Below are 20,383 nucleotides of genomic sequence, written 5' to 3'. Positions count from 1 at the left end.
TCCCCTGTTAATCCCAATAAATTTGGAACACCTTGCAAATCTTATTCGCATAGATGCAAGGGTTAGAGGTTTTGACTGGGGAGATGGAGAGGAAGAGGGAGTCTTGTTATATGCTGATGGTATGCTCCTATTGATACAGGAGCCCCACCACAATCTCCTGAGACTTAAGGAGCTCCCAGATATCTATGGTATGGCCTCGGGCCTGAGGGTCAATTGGTTCAAATCTACGTTGGTATCTATCTGTGGAGAGGTACTGGGTGATTGGGTGGACCCACGCCTCAAGATAGCTAGAGACAACTTTAATTACCTGGACATGACAGTAGCCTTAGCCCAACCACAATACCTCAGCGTACTCCACTTGGTGACCCGAACACAGCGCGATATTACTGAATGGTCCAGTCTGCCACTGTTCATTATGGGAGGGGAGCCTTTTTTTTAAATGGTGGCTCTCCCTCGCTTCTTATATGTACTACAGCACTATCCCTACGTAATACCAATTTCATTCTTTACAGAATTGCATACCCATATCAATACCTTTCTCTCGGCTGGGAAAAACCCCAGGGTGTCCTTCCTGAAATGTCATTGCTTCTCTTACGAAGCAGGGTTAGGTTGGGCTGGGTGGATATTCATTTATATTACTGGGCCTCGCAGCTTGTCAAAATAGATGACTGGCTTTGGGAAGACAGGAGTGACCCAGCCCACAGACTGGAACTTGCACTCCTTTAGCCCCATGGCTACTTTCTGTATTATACGTTTGGGGACCCTGTGCTCATTTCCGCCAGTAACCCAGGTACCTATCAGCTGTTGGCATTTACCGCACTGATATATGCACAGGAGCAACCCCACGTGGCATGGATGTGGTTGGTGAGACCGTAAAACTGGACGGATCCCGACTGTGGGACCTGATCGGCATCGCCACGCTGGGTGACGTTTGGAAAGACGGTAATATGCGTCCCTTCCAGGACCAGGCAGATGATTTCTGACTTCGTCCCTCCCAGTTCTGTCCCTATTTGCAGTTGAGGCACGCTTTGGAGTACTCTAAGAACAAACTCACCACACTCCCCGAATATAACTCTTCCGAATACAAACTGGTGACTGACGCCTTGCACAAGGGTGGATTATCCCGGCTCCACAAATCCTGGTCACAAACACGCCCTTTCCCTTTGGAACACTAAGGGCCATGTGGGAGGGGGATGTAGGGAACTTAGATGCTGACGGCTGGCTGGAGGCAATGATGGCCCCTCGGGCATTAGAGATATCAATGAGATTCTGCCTAATCCAATTTAAATACTTTCACAGTATCTACTACTCTCCTGAACACCTCTGGAGCAAAGACCAGGCCCGCAACCCTGCTTGTCTGAGATGAGGGGCCACCCCAGGTACCTTTTACCACACTATTTGGATGTGCCCAATGGGCGCAGGCATATTGGACACTGATTACTCGACATATGGGCCGGGTGCTGGGCAACCCTCTGGAGCTTAATCCCAAAGTAGTGCTCTTGGGGATAATGGACTGTATGGGAGACTCCAGGGCTATCCGGGCAGTTCTGGCAACAGCATACCTGGTAGCCAATAGAGATCTGGCCAGGTACTGGAGGGCTGAGCAGACCCCATATACACAGGAGTGGATCTGGGGCATGGACTACTGTGCCCCTCTCGAAAAGCTAGTGTTTAAAGCGCGGGGGGGTTCCCTGGAAGTTTAACCGAACCTGGGGTGTGTGGATTGAGGAGTCCGGTTGCTGATGTTATGTTCACATGTCACAGCGTGGTGCGCCTCTGCCTAAGAGGCTGTGAAGCGTGTGTATCCTGGTGTCTCTATGTGAAATATCCGGTAATCTTCTTGCTTTGCTCCATTATTTTCTACTGTGGCCCACGTGCTTCGACCTTGAAGTTCGTATTGTTTAAGTTGCTCACCAATAAAAGCAATAAAATGTGTCATAAAATAATGCACCATATCCTAGTAGATATGGTGAATTTTTACTCCCTCTTCCTTTGACACAGGGCGGCGCAGAAACTTTGGTGCAGCATTACCTTGCGGCAAAGAATGGCAAATTTGGGCCTAAACCTCAACTATCTGACTCACTACCTGTCACTAAATCTCACTCATGTTCACCCACACACACATGCTTACACACCCACACACACACATACACATGCTCTCTCACACAAACACACTCTCAACTGCAAGCACGCATACAGCAACAGCTCGCATCAGCAGTGGCAAAATCAGTGTCAAAACGCAGGGGTGGCTTCACATTCCTTATTTTCTGACCATTTTTCATTGTACTAACAATGCATAATATTTCATTCTTCACACTTAGTGCAATAAAAAATGGAGCAAACTTTGCTGGAACGCAAACTTTGGTGGCAGCTGTGGTAAGTAAAAATGGTTTTAAATATATGTTGTATGCGTGCTGCTTGGGTGCAAGGTGCAACAAGAAGAATGGATCCTCAAGCTCAGTACTCCAGTCTAACCACCCAGGTTCTGTATTCAGGTTCAGAACATCTCCAGCCCAATCTGCTAAGAACTGCAGCTAAGCTGCGACTACTGACACTCCATTCCTGGCTTCTGCAGTCCCCTTCCTTATTCCGTTATTGGGTCTATACAGGTCTACTTGGATCTCTTTACTCCAGCCCAGTCGCATCAATATCTTGCTCGTTCTCCGAAGGTAGCATTTGGGTAGATGGACGTGCATCCTTGAACCACATAGATGCAGCAGGTCAGTGCCTCTCTTTCGGACACTGAAAATGAAAGCGGTAATATTATCCAGAAATTAACCAAGATCCTCAGGTTAATAACATTCAGCCAGTTTAATTGCGGTCTATGCTTTCAGAATACTCTGTTATGGTTCTTAGATATCTGTATGAGTCAGTGTTCCAACTGTACTGGCAATGCCAGCAACCTGCGGCTGTATCCAGTCCTCGACATGGGCGTTGATTCACCAAAATGCCAGGAGAGGAAGTGAAATCACATGGCCTTTGACCTTAATGGCACCACAGGAAGAGATATCATATGAGCCTGTTTTTTCCAAGGCGTGACACATGCCCCTAACGTCACATTCACACTCTCTTACACCCCCTTACAACCATTCTTATTCATTTTCACTCACTCACTTACCTTCGCACTTAATCTCACTCATACTGCAAGGCCCAGGTTTACTACTTTGCACCGCATTTGTGACACTTGTGTGATGCAAACCTGGTGCAAAGTGCCTCCATCGTGCTGGTATGAAGGGTGTGAAGATTTCGCTTTACTATCTCAATAGTAATAGCCTCAGAGAGCGTTTCAAGTAAATGATAAAGGAAAGTTTTCATTAGTGGTTTGCGAATGGATTGGACACGAAGGAGGTGTTGACAAACACATGGGCTGCCCCCCACATACAACCCCCCCAGATGAGCACTGGCGTGACTGTTTTTGTACTGTTAAGAGGACGAGTGGCAGAGAATATGCTTAATAAGGTATAGACGGAAACAATGATTGTGAATCCTGAGAGAGGTGTGTGTGTGTGAGGTGAAGAAGTCCCTGCAAAATATTTATAAAGGTAAGGTAGGAAAGAGTGCAGAAGTTGCTGAAAGTGACTGGATGAGATTAGAAAGGGTGTGTGATCAAAATAGAGTAAGTTCAGATGTGCCTGCTAGAGTGAGTTCAGATGTGCCTGCTAGAGTGAGTTCAGAAGTGCCTGCTAGTGTGAGTTCAGATGTGCCTCCTAGAGTGTGTGAAGATGTGTCTGGTAGAGTAAGTGAAGATGTGCCTGCTAGAGTTAACTCAGGTGTGCCTGCTAGAGTTAACTCAGGTGTGCCTGCTAGTGTGCGTGAAGATGTGCCTGCTTGAGTGAGTTCAGATGTGCCTGCTAGAGTGAGTTCAGATGTGCCTGCTAGTGTGAGTTCAGATGTGCCTCCTAGAGTGTCTGAAGATGTGTCTGGTAGAGTAAGTGAAGATGTGCCTGCTAGAGTTAACTCAGGTGTGCCTGCTAGTGTGCGTGAAGATGTGCCTGCTTGAGTGAGTTCAGATGTGCCTGCTAGAGTGAGTTCAGATGTGCCTGCTAGAGTGAGTTCAGATGTCCCTGCTATTGTGCATGAAGATGATGAAACTAGATTTGGTAGTCCTGGACAGTGCTAAGGTTTACAGCAAGAGCAACATTTCTGTGACTCCTAGTAAAAGGAGAGAAACTGTTTGCCAAACACCGCGCATGGGAGGTGAAAGTGTGGAAGCATGGGACTCCTGCTGTGCCATGATACACTATGCATCTCCCTATTACCGGCAAGCTGTCATGTAAGAAAGAGCGACATAAAGCTCTGTAAACAAAAAGAGGACGTTACCAGTTGAACATGCCAAGGATTCATATAATGTGCTGCATTTATGTTTGTCTGAATTCTTCTTGAGTGAATCACATTATGCTTCCACACTGATTGAATTATATTATTTTCTTTTTAGTACATTCATCTGGATTATTGAGAAAAAGTGTAGTAACAAGGGATACAAGTTGGGATGTTGTACATAATCTATGGAATGTGAATGCAGCAGCGGCCGAAGTGTATTAAAAAAAAGTATGGGATCTGTGATGCTGCAGGCAATGGTGCTGGGTCAATGAGTGTGGGATGGGGTCAAAGGTGTGGCTAAAAAAACAACCAAAATATTCTGCTTCAGATAGCTACATATATAGTAACTCACGGATTAAATGAAAAGAAAATGTAAAAATTATTAGTGATAAGTGTACTATTGTGTATTATGAAACCTCTATTAGTTAATGCGCTGAGAGGTCTGTGTGTAACCAGAAAGCCGCAGTATAAAATCTTGGTTGTGCAATGGAGAATTGTGGCTTGTGTTTTGTTAGTGTTACGAGGGCCCAGCCTATGACAGAATGCACTGAGAATGTGTAAGTATTTTTGTAAAACTTGCATTACACGCAGTAAAAGACAGACTGCTAACAAATGTGCAAAAAGGTTTCAGATAAAGCGGTGCTTCCAAAATATAGGTTTTAGTAATTACCCAGACTGTACGTAATTATTTGTTTTTATTTGTCCTGAAAATCACACAATGCACAGCTCAGCTGGTAACTCCCTTGCACTGCCAGCTGAAACGATTAAATCTTTGTCATCACAAAGCTTCATGTGATTCGATCATTTAAACCAGTACCGACTCCCAAGCCCCCTTTACGTTTGCAGATTAAGCAGTTGTGCGCATTTGCATTTTTTTCAGGCGAGGAGGCACTCAGGCAAGAAGGCCTGTTCATTGCTAAGCTGACTGCCCCTTCCTCAGTATCACAGCACAGGAGACTTCCTGAATGAAACTTAAACCGAAGCATTTTCACGATCGGAGTTTACTGTCATTGGACGGTGGTCTTTTCATAAAAAGTAGGGGAATTGTTTTTCATAAATTAAGAAAGTTGGGGCACATCGTGCCCCTCCGCTCCCGCCCACTTCAACCACTGGAACGTAGGCATGAGTTAGAAAATTCTGCAGGTTGGCAGTTGTTTACAGTGGCTGTTGCTGTACAAACATGATGCTCTACTCTACATTAAAGTTGCTTTCCTGCTTCTGGTGAAAGTGTAGCAACATCCTTCTATTCTTGCTAACACTTTTGCTACAAAGAATTCTGTCTTGCCAGACAGAGACTTTGTCACAATTCCACACGAGATAAATGGTTGCCCCATCAGCTTTGATGACAGTATAAAGCACCAAGGATGTAGTTGGATTGTGAACTTCCATGATTATGCACAGTTACAGCAAAATAAACTGGACTGGTTGTCTTCTGTAAGGGTAAGTCTGATGAATAAACTCACATGGAACAATGATGACATCTGAGTCGTCCAGAAATATGAGATAATGCAAGAACGGATGCAAAGAGCGCTTTCTAGTGAAATCCCTCAGTTTAAAATAGGACCGATACTGAAAATATGTCCCGTAGTCTAAACAGCTCTGAACTTTCCAAGTTCTCCAAGTGTACCAAGTTGGTGCCATCCCACAAAAGACCAGCTTCATTCCCCTAACACTCTTCTACCTGAAAAATCTACAAACAACCGCACTGAAATGTTTCTGCTTCCACTAAGTAGTTTGGTTGTGCTTCTCTGCTGGTGGAGTCTTGTCTTTTTAGGTTTTCATTGGTGGTTACCAGATCATTGTCAGGTTTCCCTGAAAATAGCTCACAACTGTTTGCAACAACTTGTAGTGTATACTATATTGCTCTTTAAAATGGGCAGTGTCTACAAACATAAAATGCAGAAAGGGGGGCTTGACCTTTCTTGGTCCCTGATGCAAGGCACAGTACTGGTACTGTCAATGAGATCATCCACTACTCAAACATTCATTCAGTAGAAAGGGCTGAAGAGCTAATTTGACTGTCCGCAACAATCTGACATTTATGTGGAGACGTTTTCCATCTCCAACTAGTGTCCATTTGCTGTCATGTTCTCCACCGAGAGAGGCACAATCCTATGATCCCGGTGACTTAACATAGAGGTTCATGGAATAATAACTCCTTGGTCAAATCCTGTTTTTACATCCATCCTTGAATTAGAGCATGAGCTGCATTGTGTCCTCCTAGGATCCCTTCACACATATGTGATCGACATCCAGATTCACTGGGGTTAGCCTCATCAAAAATCTACAGTCAGAGGCCAAAGCTTTGCTCATAGTAAGAACTGGCAATACCAGACTAAATATGAGCTCCAGGTTAAATACTCTGTCTGGATTCTATTTTAGGACACCTCACCAGTGCTGAAGTGTCGCATTCAGCTTGAGAAAATCAGATATTTATTGCAGGTGAGAGGGATCGCTTTTCTGAATCTACATTAGAGAGGCTCTGCTGTAGTCCCTTTGCCTTTTCTACAGAAGCTGCCCATCAGGGTCAGAATGTAACTGCACTGTAGGTGTACATTTTATGTACATCTTTGGGTGTGATTTCAGCCCAGAGGGAAGGATCCTGCATTTGTAGTGACAGTTCTTGAATTAAGGAATGTCCCATGCTTGCATATATGCAAATGAAAAAGTAGAGAAGTCTCCTCAGTGCCCAGTGACCGGGTTTCCTTTTCTAAGCAACATCATTGTATTTCGCTGCACGGCCATCCTGAAAGTTTATCTTCTTATGAATTTCTTTCAGTATTTCCTACCCTGGATAGCTTTCCAAACCTCTTTTTTTACATAAAATAATCCATGGTACACCTTAATTATTCTTATGCTTTGGCGGGCTTTTTTACTTATCTCTTTCATAATAGTAGTAAGGCTTTTTATGCAAACCTCATACACATGTAGCTATATTCATGTATTTGGGGGACATATACATACAATACAATTTCGGTTTACATTCTTAAAATAATGAAAATAAGTAAAGAGGGAGAACACTATGAAAGAACTGTGTTGAACTGGGTTATTTGGGCAGAAACGGAATGCCCTTTGGGCAAAATTTCTTATGTCTGCCTTGACAATGGATAAGTGGTCAGCTTGACACCCACCATCTGGTTTATTGAGTATCTTATTGCAATGATGCTGAAGAACTCTTAGACACTTCACTCACCCTATATGCACAGACCCAGAGACATCCGGGGGGGCTATAGGCATTTGTACGTATAAAATGGATGATAATGAAAATGTATTGATAAAATTGCTTTAGCAAATGGGTGAAATTCCACTGTATGATGCATGATTGATCAGATCGCAGAAATGGTAAAACGACCTAAGATATGGAGGAAAGACCACTGGAAGGGCCTTGGAAAGATGTAACAAGAGTTTAGTTATTTCAATGTTTTGCTAATTGCAACGACCTATTAACAGGATTTAATTTCACATACTGTTTTATGAATTCTAGATGCACAGTCCACCCATAACATATATTTGTTTAGCAAAACTTTGAATTTCAGCCTCGTTTTGCCTTTTATAACTATGATATTATGGGACACATCTTCATTAAGTATCTGTTGTAGCAATAATTTTAGAGTTGCTGGAAGGAAAATTGTGGAACTGATTAACACAGTTCTGATAAAAAGTGAAGGCCAAGGAAGATCGAAAATGCATTGCATTATGATTGCCCAATAATTAATTGCAGCAAATACAAGAGTGTAAGAAATTGGATTATTATTTTTTGGGCAGGGGTGAGGTGGTGGAATGCAGGGTGACTGTCCACTTCAAGCAATAAACAAAGCCGTTTCCAGGGTGAACAATCCAGGTCACTAAATTACCCTGAGCTCAACCCCCTCGTAGCTTTTACACAGAGCAGGCAGGTTAATTTAGGCAATGTGCTTAGTATTGATGCAGTATTGAAATAGTAATAAAATCACAATGCCAGACAATAAACCTCGCAAATCTGATCCCGTTTTGATCGCTGAAACTTCAAGATGGCTGCCATGGGTGATCCAGAGCCCGAAGGAGGAAACATACTTGTGGCCCAGTCCACAATGGTCACAAGGGAGAAGGGGCCATAATACGAGAAGCGAATGGGAGAGGCGGGCGCCTACAGGGGATGGAGAGAGGAGAACGAGGAGGAGCTGGAGAACCTCAAGAGGACGCGAACGATAGCAGAAGCCGAGAAGAGTTCAGAAGAGGGGATACCAAGAATTTCGGCTGTAGATGCTAGCAGCCTGGAGGAGCCGGAAACAAGTCCAGGGGTGTGCTGATGAGAGCAGGAATGTAGGAGAGGACGAGGGCTGGTGGCTGCTGGGAAAGAAGATTCCCCATTCCATGTACCCACCGACCAGAGGGAGGAAGGCACTGTGGTCCCAGTTGCTGCAGCCCTATTCCGGGGGCCGTGGCTTCAGGCAAGTGTGCATGGACCTTGCTACTGAGTTGGTGCACGAATAGCCTACCTTTACTAGTTGCCTGATATTGCACACATTTTAGTATGCACAAGAGGGAGCAGCACAACATGAGGTAATTGAGTGAGTTGGTGAGAGAATAATGAAGGACCAAGCAAATCACTGCACTGAGGTTTGGTGGTAGGATGCTTGGCAAGAGCACATTTCTGATTAATTAAAATATCATTATGTTTATCCGAGGGTTCATACCGTGAAGACTTCGGCTGAGAGGGGACTGCACCTCACAGAAGACGGGACACAACCAATAGGAAGGACAAGCCAAGAGATTATTTGGCTATTTGTTTTTCCTATAAGATGTCACACCAATAAAAGAACCCTAATAACCCCTAAACTGGGTTGATGTCTGTCCCTGCTATAGTCCCTATCCTGTGTTAGTAGTGTTATTATTTTAATATATGGCTTCCAAAATAGGAAAACTAGGCCTGGCACAGTGAAAATAGCTTTCTTGTCCGTTTCCCTGTAAGGACATGGTAGCGTTAATTTTCTACATGTCTCACTTTTAAATAATATTTGTTCTGCCTTATGGGCTACAAGGCTTACATACGGGTGACTTACTAATATTTAAAAGGGAGGGATTCTCCTGTCAAAAGGGTTATTTTTACAGGTCGCACGGCAGAGTTTAGGCTACAACAGGTAGGTCTCAAGCTATGTTTGTACTGTCCCTATAGTGGAAGCAAGAATATGTGCTGCACTCCACAGCTGGCATTTAACTTCCAGGCCCTGGGTGCATTTCCTGCACCACATACTAGGGACGTTCAGGAAAGGTAAATATGCCAGTGGGGAATAAGCCAATTTAACAATGTTTTAAGGGGCTGCACTGGCACTCTACATCTCGTTAACAGAGGTAAAGTGTACAGAGTTCTAAAGGCTGCAAAAATCTAGGGTCCAGCAAAAGGCAAAACATTCAGGGGTGACCACGCATAAAAGGGGGATTTCCTACTACGAGAATACCATATTTTAGGTTAATAAATTTGACAATTTGCTGTAAAAAACTTATGATTCATTTGATTGATTGATTTTCATCAAATTCTGAGAGATATATGCCTGTGGGACTTGATGAGTTCACTGTTATAGTAAGAGTCTTACTAGTGCTTTTTCAGTAGAGGGGGCATTTGAATAGGTCAGTCACACAATATCTAAAATTGACTATATTCATCAGAAAGTACATTTTTAAGGGGAATTTGTTGAGCCAGGTGCGTCTCGTTAAAACAGCCACTGGAGACAGTCACTGTCTCCAATGTCCATAGACACGGTAATAGTATGACGAGGAGCTGGTTCTTCATCTTTCATAATACCTTTTGCATCAACTTGTTTATCTTCAAAGAGTTATTTCATCAACGAATGAATACTGGCTATGGAACTTGCAGTTCTCACTTTCAGTGAGTGTATTGATAACACTCTTTAAAAAAATTAAATCTTATTGGCCGGCACCGTTATCGTAAGAATAAGGTAATGTGGCCAGGTAATAGCTATCAGTTACTAGTACTGCTTGGGACTAATCCATTGTACGAATGGATTAATGGTCAGTCATGATCATTTGTATCATTCCACTGCTTTCCATAAACTCATAGTTACATAGCCCTGGCTAGTATATCCATTTCTTTCTCTCTAGATATTTGTAAAGCACTCATACAGATCAGGATCTCTTTCTATGCTGTAAAGTAGACAATTTGTGAACCAATCGTGGAGCAACAGAGAAGCGGAATAGTGTGGATCGAGGAAGATATGGAAAAAGGGCAGGGCATGTTACACAAGTTCCATAAGGTGAGCTGGAATTTGACCAGTCAACTTGGCTTTGTAAATCTTAGTAACTGTGGGAGGGCTTGATGATTTTCCAATCTATGGTTTCGGGCCAGGTGGGTAATTTTACTAGTTGCTGTAAATTGAAAAGACCCGACATCGATGAAGGCCACAGTGGACCTGATCTTGATATAGGTGTCAATGTAAAATCTGCTGAATCCAGGTATCATCATCTTACAGATCTCCAACAATCTCTTGTAAAGCACTGTCTGTAGGTTGAAATGTTTTCTTTAACCACTAGTCCCACTCAAAGTTCATGGCTAACAATCTGTGGTTCTGGAAAAACACCTCCCAATTAGGTCAACATCCACCGCATTGATATCCTAGCCACAAAGGGCTGAATTAAAACTGTCTTGTCCTTTGGAAACAGCTGGAAGCACACTCGTTGCAGGGTAAAAAATTGCACAGAACCCTCCTCACCTGCCATCTGTATTTGTAAAACCTGATGCCTCAGCTCCAGCTGCCTCTTCATTAGGTAATATAGGGTCAAGAGCAGGTTACACATGAAGAGGACTCAAAGCTGCTTCCAGATGTGTCTGTGAATGTGGTATCTGGTGTCTTTTGTCTGGTACAGAATGGACTGAACAGCAGGATGAGACGGACCGGCTGGGCCTTACTCTTACATTACAGCTTCCTGCTTTAATAAACTTTACATCGACGGGATAGCGGTACTGACTGGACCAGATCTAACCCTTAAGCAATCCATCTCATACAATGTAAGAAAGAGGAACTCTGGCTCAAAAGCATTTGCCTGTTTTCAGTGGAAATTATAAGGGAAGCACTTTGAGAGGCGAAGTCACTGATGCTATGAGGTGGCTGGTAGAGGTTCCTGAAAGCCAGAAGCTGCATGTTCCACCAAGTTGCAGGATAGTCCTCTGCTGTGCAGTGAAACCAGGAGGATTCTTAACAATCTCAGCACTTGGAAGAGAGGCTCTATATAAGAGACCCTCAGGCACGATCCTTTCTTGGATGCTGGTAAAAAAGGTGCAGAAACCTGTTGTTGGATGGGGCTAACAACTTGTTAACAGGTGCTGAGAGGAACCATCCAGGCACCTCACATACGCCAAATCAGTGACCGCTCCACTTTAAAAAAATCTACTAAAACTGGGTTCTTTCGGCATTTTTAGGTTTCCTCTTCTACTCCTCCTCTTTGGGAGCTCGAGCATTAGGACGACCTTAAAAGAGCAGCAGTTTAATTCTACAAATAAATAAATATAATATGATATGGTAGCTGTATTTAAGTCAGTTGGATTTTTATGCACATCACTTTTCGTAAGTTGCTTACACTGTATGGCCCTGAGTCGTGGGATGACTGTAGGACTTGCAGGAGGGCTAGACCGGTTACTGATGAAACTCTTCTTCTTGTCCATGGTTGGAGATGCCTGCACTGTAAACTTGTGCTGAAAATCTGTTGAAAAACAAACAAAAACACACACACATACATCAGAAAAGTTCATGCAGCCTTGGAATAGAAATCTGAAACATGTTGCTTAGCTTCAAATATTACAATTGGATAATAATGTATAAAGTTGTGGTTCTGTTGATGTACTCAGTCAAATTCAACTTTCTGTTTGTGGAAGCAAATAAGAGATATCTGACCTTGATTTACATAGCAACACAATAAAATCCATGAACTTGTAAACTATATCTACAGTTGACTGCAATGACATGACCAGAGAAAGCTGAGACATAATCAACTGGTTCAGATTAACACGCCATATCAGAATGAATTGAAATCTAGTCATTTATTAAATATGTATTTGCTTTAATATATTGCCATAATTTAGCAGAAAGAGTCTAATGAAATCTCAGACAATTAAATACTCAAACTTAGCAACTGATTACATCAATATTGTGCTACGGAGAGGATAGTTACAATTATTGATGTACATTTTCCTGTATTCAGTGTATACTTAGTGCACCTACTTTTGTTGAAAGGCTGAAACTGATACACACAGGCAAGATTCAGAGTTCTAGTACAGACACTGCTCCTGATAATAAACTGTAGGCAAAATTTTGGACCGGTCTACAAGAACTCTGATTCAACCATCTTGAATGATTTCTTAATGTCTGTTCTGGGCAAACCGTAAAATAATCCAGATGCTGGAGTGTAATCTATCAATCTTAGACCGACTGGGAAAAGGTCATCTTGTTTTCTAGATATGGAAAGACATGTCATCGGTGCCACTTAGCTAAGATCCTGAAAAACATCACCCTCTCCCACAGTTTTGAACAAGGAAATTGATCCTCATGTTATGCTACCATTTATGGGGTTTTTTGAGAAAAAAAGTCCTGTTGATAGCGGGACCAGAACCATTTCCAATTCCATACGGTATTATCTCAAATAGTGTATGACCAAAACGGAACAGATTTCAGGAATTATTTTCCAAACAAACAAGCTGGTAGTCCATCAGTAAAATTAATGGATGGAATGCTTAAAGTAATTTCAGCCACTGGTAAATCCTCTGGGCAACATCCCAGTCCATCATTGTTTTGCACAACATGCCACCTCAGTTTGGACCAAACCATATGCAAATCAATTCTTCACCCTGCTTGAGTGGGAACAGTCTACCCTGGACTGCAAGGCCAGGTCCTCCCTGGACTGGAGCACAGGCAATTTAGGAATAATATTGCCCTAACAAGGGCTCATCAGCCAGGTATAACTTGGTTCCAGTTTCACAGTGTGCAAGGGACCCGCATTTGGGCATACCTGTTTCCCTTAGGGCGACACATAAAGATTGCAAAAAAGTGATGAATGGAATGCTTGAATTAGTCTCAGCCATTCGTAATTACTCGGGTCGCATCTCTGTCCATCATTATTTTGCACACCATGACATCTTAGTTTGGACCCAGTCATATGCCAATCAGTACTGACCCAGCTTCAAAATGAACAGTCCAGTGTCCAGCAGAACTACCAGGCCAATTTCTCCTTTGAATCAGAACACAAGCAACCCAGGACCAGTTTTGCCTAAGTTAAGGCTCATCATCTAGGTATAGCTTGAACCAAATGTCCATATAGAAGAGGATGTAGGGGCCAGTATGTCGACACTTCGGTTTCTTGTTGTCTAACGAGGATCTCTTGATTCATTTGGGCACTTAAGACTGTTGTTGTATCCATCCTGTGGTATTAGTGGTGTTTGGCTGTAGCTTAGATTTTGAGACCAGTACTCAAGCATTCATTTTCTCTTCTTATTGTATGCATTTTGATTTCTTCGTTTTATTTTGGGTCATTAATTAAAGTTAAATTCAACACTTTGTCCTGAGGATTGTTTAACTTAATTTTAGACAACAACAGACGGAAATATTGACTTGCAGGCCCCTACAGCCTATTTCATATGGACTTTAGATTCATTCTATATGAAAGGATTTCAACTGAAGACAGAAAGACTTATGAAATAGGGTGAGTGCTCCTGCATGCTGCCTATAGTCACTACTATAAAAACTTCTCTGAAACTTTGCAACCAGTATAACAGCAAAGGGTTGCTGTTGTATGTGACCCGAAGAAAGAATGTATTTATGTTAAATACATGAGTTGTTTTCATATTGGCATATGACAAAGTATACTTACAGTTTTTAATGTTTTTTTTTTAATTAGTTTTTTTAGAGTCAGTCATGATCATCAGAGTATGTTACAGGAACACAATATAGATGCATGTCATACCTGTGGCAACATATATAAAACTGAGAAAGAAAAAGAGTAAGAGTGAAAAGGGACAAGAGAATCGAGCAGACTCAAGCATGCAAGATCAGATATTGCATAATCGTATAGTCTGCATTATCTTAACAAATACCATCCCCAGAGTGGTAGCCTCCCCGACATACATATTTAAAATTAATTCTTGATCCCAACCAGGTCAGGCCAGATTTCCCTAAGCCGCTAGCTTTAGCAATAGCTACCTCACACACATATATTTGACATATAATTGACCACCACTCAGCCACCTTTGGGGGTAGAGAAGGTTATCCACGCCCGAGCTAAGCATAGACAAGACTGTGATGATCGACATCAGGGTGCTGAGGCCATCCGGGTGCATGATTTTATAGCCCACCATGATCCTCCTGGCAGATCGCTCAAAGTCGCAGCCTAAGCAGTCTGTTGCTAGCTGGATAACACCAGCCCAATATCCACTTTGCTCAGGACACTTCACAAACATCTGTATTATATCTGCAACGTAACAACCACACTTCAGGCATTTGGTCCTGGTTGAATTATGATTAGTTGTCATTTGGAAATCCGACTGGGTGTATGGTAAAGCATAAAAAAGTCTTGAACCGTTGTAGTTTAAGACTTACCGAGCAGGACGACTTTTCAACAGTCTCTAAGGCACCCTAAAAATCTCAGTTGCAAGCTACCTGCTCCACTTGCTAGCCAACTGCTCGCTATCATCTTAACTGTAGGAGCTGAATCTCTGATGTAATACACTAACTGAGAGTTTTACGGGTGCCTTATATAAATAGGACAAAATGCCCGGCTCATCCAGATTAATTATGCCCCCTCGATCCATACAATAGATAATCTTATAACTACATAAAGAAAAGCCGATGAGGAAGCTCATATAACGCCTGCAGACGGGCAATAAAGTATGCTAACAGCTTTATACTATTTGATTGATAAACAAAGCTTAAAGTGAACTTATGGCTAGGTTTGGTTAAAACACATTACTATGTGCCTAAAATATTAGAATTAGAGAGCATGGACTAGCAAAACAGCCACGTAGACTCTACTGCCCTGGCTCTGGAAGGGTCTGCCATGAATTTGCTTTAACTGTAAGCATAGGAGGACAAGCCACCAAGGCACTGCCCATGAAGCAGCCCCTTGTGTAACAAAGACACTGGGGTTGATGGCAATTTTCCAAAAGGGACGGGACAACACAGCTATGGAAGACAGATTAACATAGACCAAGAGTCAATCCAACACGGCTGTGCCAAAGCAACACTGAAGCCCAGTTTAGAGTGGCTGCAGCCCGCTGGACGGGCCCACATGCGAGCAGCGAGACCAGAGGAATGGAGTGCCCTTTTTGAGACACCAAAGATTGCCCCAGCATAACAATGCATAAACAGCGAGCACCGCCACACACGTTTGAAGCTGGATCGTACCGTGCTCCCTTGGCCCCAGCAGTGAGAGGCGAGGGAAGTGCCGCGACTGAGGTGGCCAACTAATGAGTAATGATGCCTGGTAAAAGGTGTAACTGATTCATATGATGAAAGACATGCAAACACTTGTATTGGGGCCTCTTGTATTGTGTTGAGAATTTTTAAATCAATAAAAAAACAGTTGCATCTTACCCAACTCACTTACTGATGATCCATAACCCCCCTCACAAATGAGAATAGCAAAGTAGCTGAAAACGAAAACATCTGCATCTGCCAGTTTCTGTTAGGGGACTTGTCGCATAACTGCACTGGTGGGGGTACCCCTGTGACCCTTCTCTGTGCAACATGAAAGCATTTGAGCAACCAAACGATAAACCCTGCATAGCATATACATGCAATGCTGATTTCCTGTTTCTCACAATAAAGAAAACATTCCATCTATTGGGAGCTGCATCAGACTGGGGTGAAATCCAATTTCACCCAAAAGACAGGTTCAAAAACAAGTAACCAATTTATTCGTCACTACTGCTGCCCACATGAAAGCAGACAAACTGTCTTTTTGCCAGCAAAGGAGCCCAGAGGTCAGCAACATTGCAATTACTAAGAAGAAATTGTATCTAGTATGAACTCTTTCAAGATTGAACACGGAGAGGAAATCAAATCAGCTAAAAAGAAAAGTCCTCAAGACCTGCAAACTGACCTCAGTAGGAAGACAGTCAAACTACAGGCTGGCATGGACTCCATAGGCACTAGAATCTTGGAAGAAAAAGTAACGAAGGTTGAGTGGATCACATTGCAGGTCCAAATGGAATCAGAAATACGATGATTTAGAAAATAAGGCCAGATTGAAATTACACGAAACAGAGGAAGGCTGGAAAAATCAGAGGGAGTAGATTTGGAAGCATTCCCCATGGGCCTCTATTCTTCCGTTCTAAACAACTGACGCCTAGAAATCCGCATTTACAGAGCACATAGGGTGGGCCCCAAACAACCTAGAGGAGTGCAAATACCTAGGGACATTTTAGCCAAAATGCACAACTACAAGGTGAAGGGGGCCATCCTCTCAGCAGCCATAAGCAAAGAATCAGTCACCTTCTATGACCCATATATGCATCATCTACCAAGAGATTGCCCCTTCCACCTCAGTTAGACGATCACAGAAAAACTCAGTAATGAAAGTACAGCTGGACCTAGCACTTGGGACTGCATTTGTCTTTCAGGACAAAGCCTACTACTTCACTGACACACATGAAGCAGCCCAACTTTTAGAAATCCAGCATCATCCTAGAGAGCCTGCCAGGTGTTTTGGATCAAGAGCTGGGGGACAAACTGGACACCACAAATCTGGCACCTGGACTAAAACAAGAATACAGAGATGGTAGGACAGCCCTCATAAATCCAGCAACGACAGGGACACAACATAACTTTTGAAGCTCTCTTTAAATGCTCCTTGGTGAGCAGGATCTTGAACCTACCAGTGGCCAGTGCTGCTGCATTTTGAAGGAACTTGCACTCAGAGGCATGGAGGAAGAAGAACACTAACGTCTCCCTCTTCTAACACATTCAACCTGGGCATATTATTACTTAATCATGATAACTAGCTGTGACTGCAAACGTACATCTTTTCTTTATGCAACAGTGGAGACCCAAAGGGGCTGGACAACTTATGGTCAGTTAAAGTGCACTAAATTGAGCAACAACAATTGGCCCATGGAGACACCCCACACCCAAGGCTCACTATGCCATGCACAACCCCATTTCCCTTTACTTTCGTTTTTTTAATGTTTGTGAATTTTGTCACGTTTTTTGCAGTTACTAACGTTATAAAAAGGGACTAACTGAATTTTTAGAATATTTTAGCGATTTGTAGATACCAGGCAAGATACTGGAAGGAGTAAGTTTGAACCTCTTGATATATCTCAGTCACTACCTTATAGCATCACTAGTAGACTTACACACTGCACTTAAATAGGTATCCTTAAAAACCAAGGGACTTCACTCACCCAAAAAAGGACAAGGGTATGGCAGCACCAATGGGAAAGCAGATATGATATCACTGTTCTCCAGGAGACACACATTAGAAAGCAAGATGAACATCGCATGAAGCCCTGATCCTACCCTTTGGAGTTTTGATCTGCGGCCAAGTGTTAACATAGTGGGGTAGCACTGTATTTTTAGGGTACTCTAAGTTTTAAACCCCTTTCTTATAAAGCTGATAAAAGGGGGCAAGAATATCATAGTAAAAGGTATGCCATGAAGTGGGAAACTCACATTAGCCACAATTTATGCCCCAAATTCAATCCAGATACCTTGCTTTTGTAAATTCTTGACAAATTAAGAGTTCTAGGAGTCGGGGACCTTGTAGTTGTGAACGACTAACTCAGTTTGGGATCCAACCGTGGATAACTCGGTGGCTCTACTGGTAGTTCAAGGGTGTTCTCTGAAAACCTCAAACATACAATGAGAGATATGGGTATGAGAGACCCGCGGAGAGAACAACACATTGTGCAAGCAGATTATACTTTTTTCTTGCACACACACACAACATAATCTAGAATGGACTGCGCACTAGTTAACACTTTGATGCTCATGGTTGACAGATATTCTACTCAGCAGCAGTTAGAGACCCATCTTTGGAAATAGCAGCTACATGAACACATTGTTGAATACTTTTAAAATAATCCGTCAAGTGACACTAGTCCTGTTTGTACCTGGGATGCCTTTGTTACAGTCATAAGTGGCAGATGAGGAGGTCCCCTAGTCAATATGAAGCAGGCAAAACAAGTACTTCTAGGAGAAGCTAGCACAAGCAGAAAAAGAACACACAAATCCCAATAGGAACACTGCACTTAAAGTGATGATCCTGAGAGTCACATTATATGTTCTCACTTCACTTGAACAAATTGAACTTGTTGAAAAAAATATAAACAAATACACTAATAAACATAGTTAAAGTGGGATTATGGTTGTGAATTAAAACAGAAAAAATAACTGAAATCCGCAAGTAATAGTTAGAATCCCAATCCATAACTTGTATCGAAGACTTGAAAACCATAACTAATAAACTGATAAAGCAGAAAACACTCCCTTTAGACTCAAAGCACATTCATGGCAATAACATGGGTACAACAATTGGTCTAGGCAACTTAGACATAATCTAGAACAAAGCTACATTGGGCAAATATAACTCCCTTCTGGACAAGTGGCAGAAGTTAGAAGTCTTTAGAGACTTCTACACGCGTCTTTACTCTAAAGAATCCCCACGAGAAACAGCACAATCCCAATAGCTGCAAGAAGTCAACCTTGTACAGATAGCAGAGGAACAGTGAGAGGAAATGGAAACTCTTTTACAGAGGAGAAAGTTAAAGAGGCCACTGCATTGCTTAATCTCAACAAAGCTCCAGACCCAGATGTCTTCACAGCCAACTTTTTTCAAAGTCTCCTTTATCACCCTTGTCCTCTTCCAACTAACGTATTTGAATCAATTAGGCAAAATATGACAATGACACCATTTATGTTAGAGGCACATGTGTCAGTAATTCTAAAGCAAGGTAAGGATGCTGTGCAATGCTCCTACTACAAGCGTATTGCACTTTTACATTTTTTTGCCAAGTTCAATGCAGAAGTCCTAGCAACCAGATTATATCCACTGTTGGGCCTGATCAATCAAGATTTACCCAACACAGGCAGACCCATCATAACATTTGGCAAAAAATCCAACTCATTGAAATAAACACAAAAAGTAAGCACTCCCAGCAGTACTTCCTTCTCTGGACACATAGAAACCATTCAATTAGGTGGACTGACATTTTCTAGCTCTGACATCTATCAAAATGAATGCTTTGCCAAGGGTTCTACATTTATTCCAAGCTCTCCTGGTACCCAAAACTCCATTGCAGTTCTTAAATCCATTATACTATTATTTCTTTGGAAAGGGGACCAGGCAAGATTAAGCTATAAACTGTTTAAACTCCTCAGAATGGCCAGAGAACTGGTGCTCCCAGATTTGCATCTGTACTGTAAACCAGCCCAACTTCGAGTCATAGCACATTGGTTACTTTGTGCCACTGGTAAGGATAGGGTGCGTGAAGATCGGGCTCTTGTGGACAGTAAGGGATTTAATTTGGAAACCTAAATTAGATAGACTCACGAATGCCTATGTTAATACACTATTGGTGTGGGACTCTCTCTTTAGATATCCACTAGGACCAACTTTTCCATCCCCCACATTTTTCAATACATTTTAACCCCACCTTTATCTCAGCCCTCCAATCTGGCCTGTTTGACAAACAGACATTAGGGGAGTGTCTTACAGTCATAGATATGTGTAGTGGGCAGGAGGTGTTGTACTTCAACTCATGGAAGCAGACATTCCATTCAGATCAATCTGAGAGATTCTGATTCCCCAACTAAACCACTTTGTTATGCAGCCACAGAACAGCCTAAAGTCACTCATCAGCTTACCGCTTGAAAAACTGTCTTAAAATAGCTAGTGGGTCCAGAGGGAGGGTAACCTCACTATTTAACATACTATTGAATCCATTCTACAGACCAAAATACACAAGAAAGTACGGGGTTCTCTAAAAGAGGGCGTCGCGGATATCAGCGTAGCCCTGGGTTGTATGTGTTCCTATTTGGAAGGGTAATGTCAGTGAAATGTCAGTAGGTAACTGCAGAGTGCA

At 42.5% G+C, this 20,383-nt stretch overlaps 1 protein-coding gene across 1 annotated transcript in view; it reads right to left on the bottom strand.

The window, feature by feature from the left end:
• MAP3K9 (mitogen-activated protein kinase kinase kinase 9) overlaps window positions 1-20,383 on the bottom strand; it is a 264,229-nt gene that overhangs the window by 57,763 nt on the left and 186,083 nt on the right. Inside the window, exon 7 of the mRNA XM_069208799.1 lies at window positions 11,893-12,015. Within this exon, the coding sequence (XP_069064900.1) occupies window positions 11,893-12,015 (123 nt within the window). The remainder of the gene's footprint in view (window positions 1-11,892; window positions 12,016-20,383) is intronic.

Source organism: Pleurodeles waltl, chromosome 9 (assembly GCF_031143425.1).
Source record: "Pleurodeles waltl isolate 20211129_DDA chromosome 9, aPleWal1.hap1.20221129, whole genome shotgun sequence".
In the NCBI taxonomy this organism is placed as follows: Eukaryota; Metazoa; Chordata; class Amphibia; order Caudata; family Salamandridae; genus Pleurodeles; species Pleurodeles waltl.
Note: the sequence above shows the minus strand (reverse complement) of the source record. Positions and strands in the feature narration are given on the sequence as shown.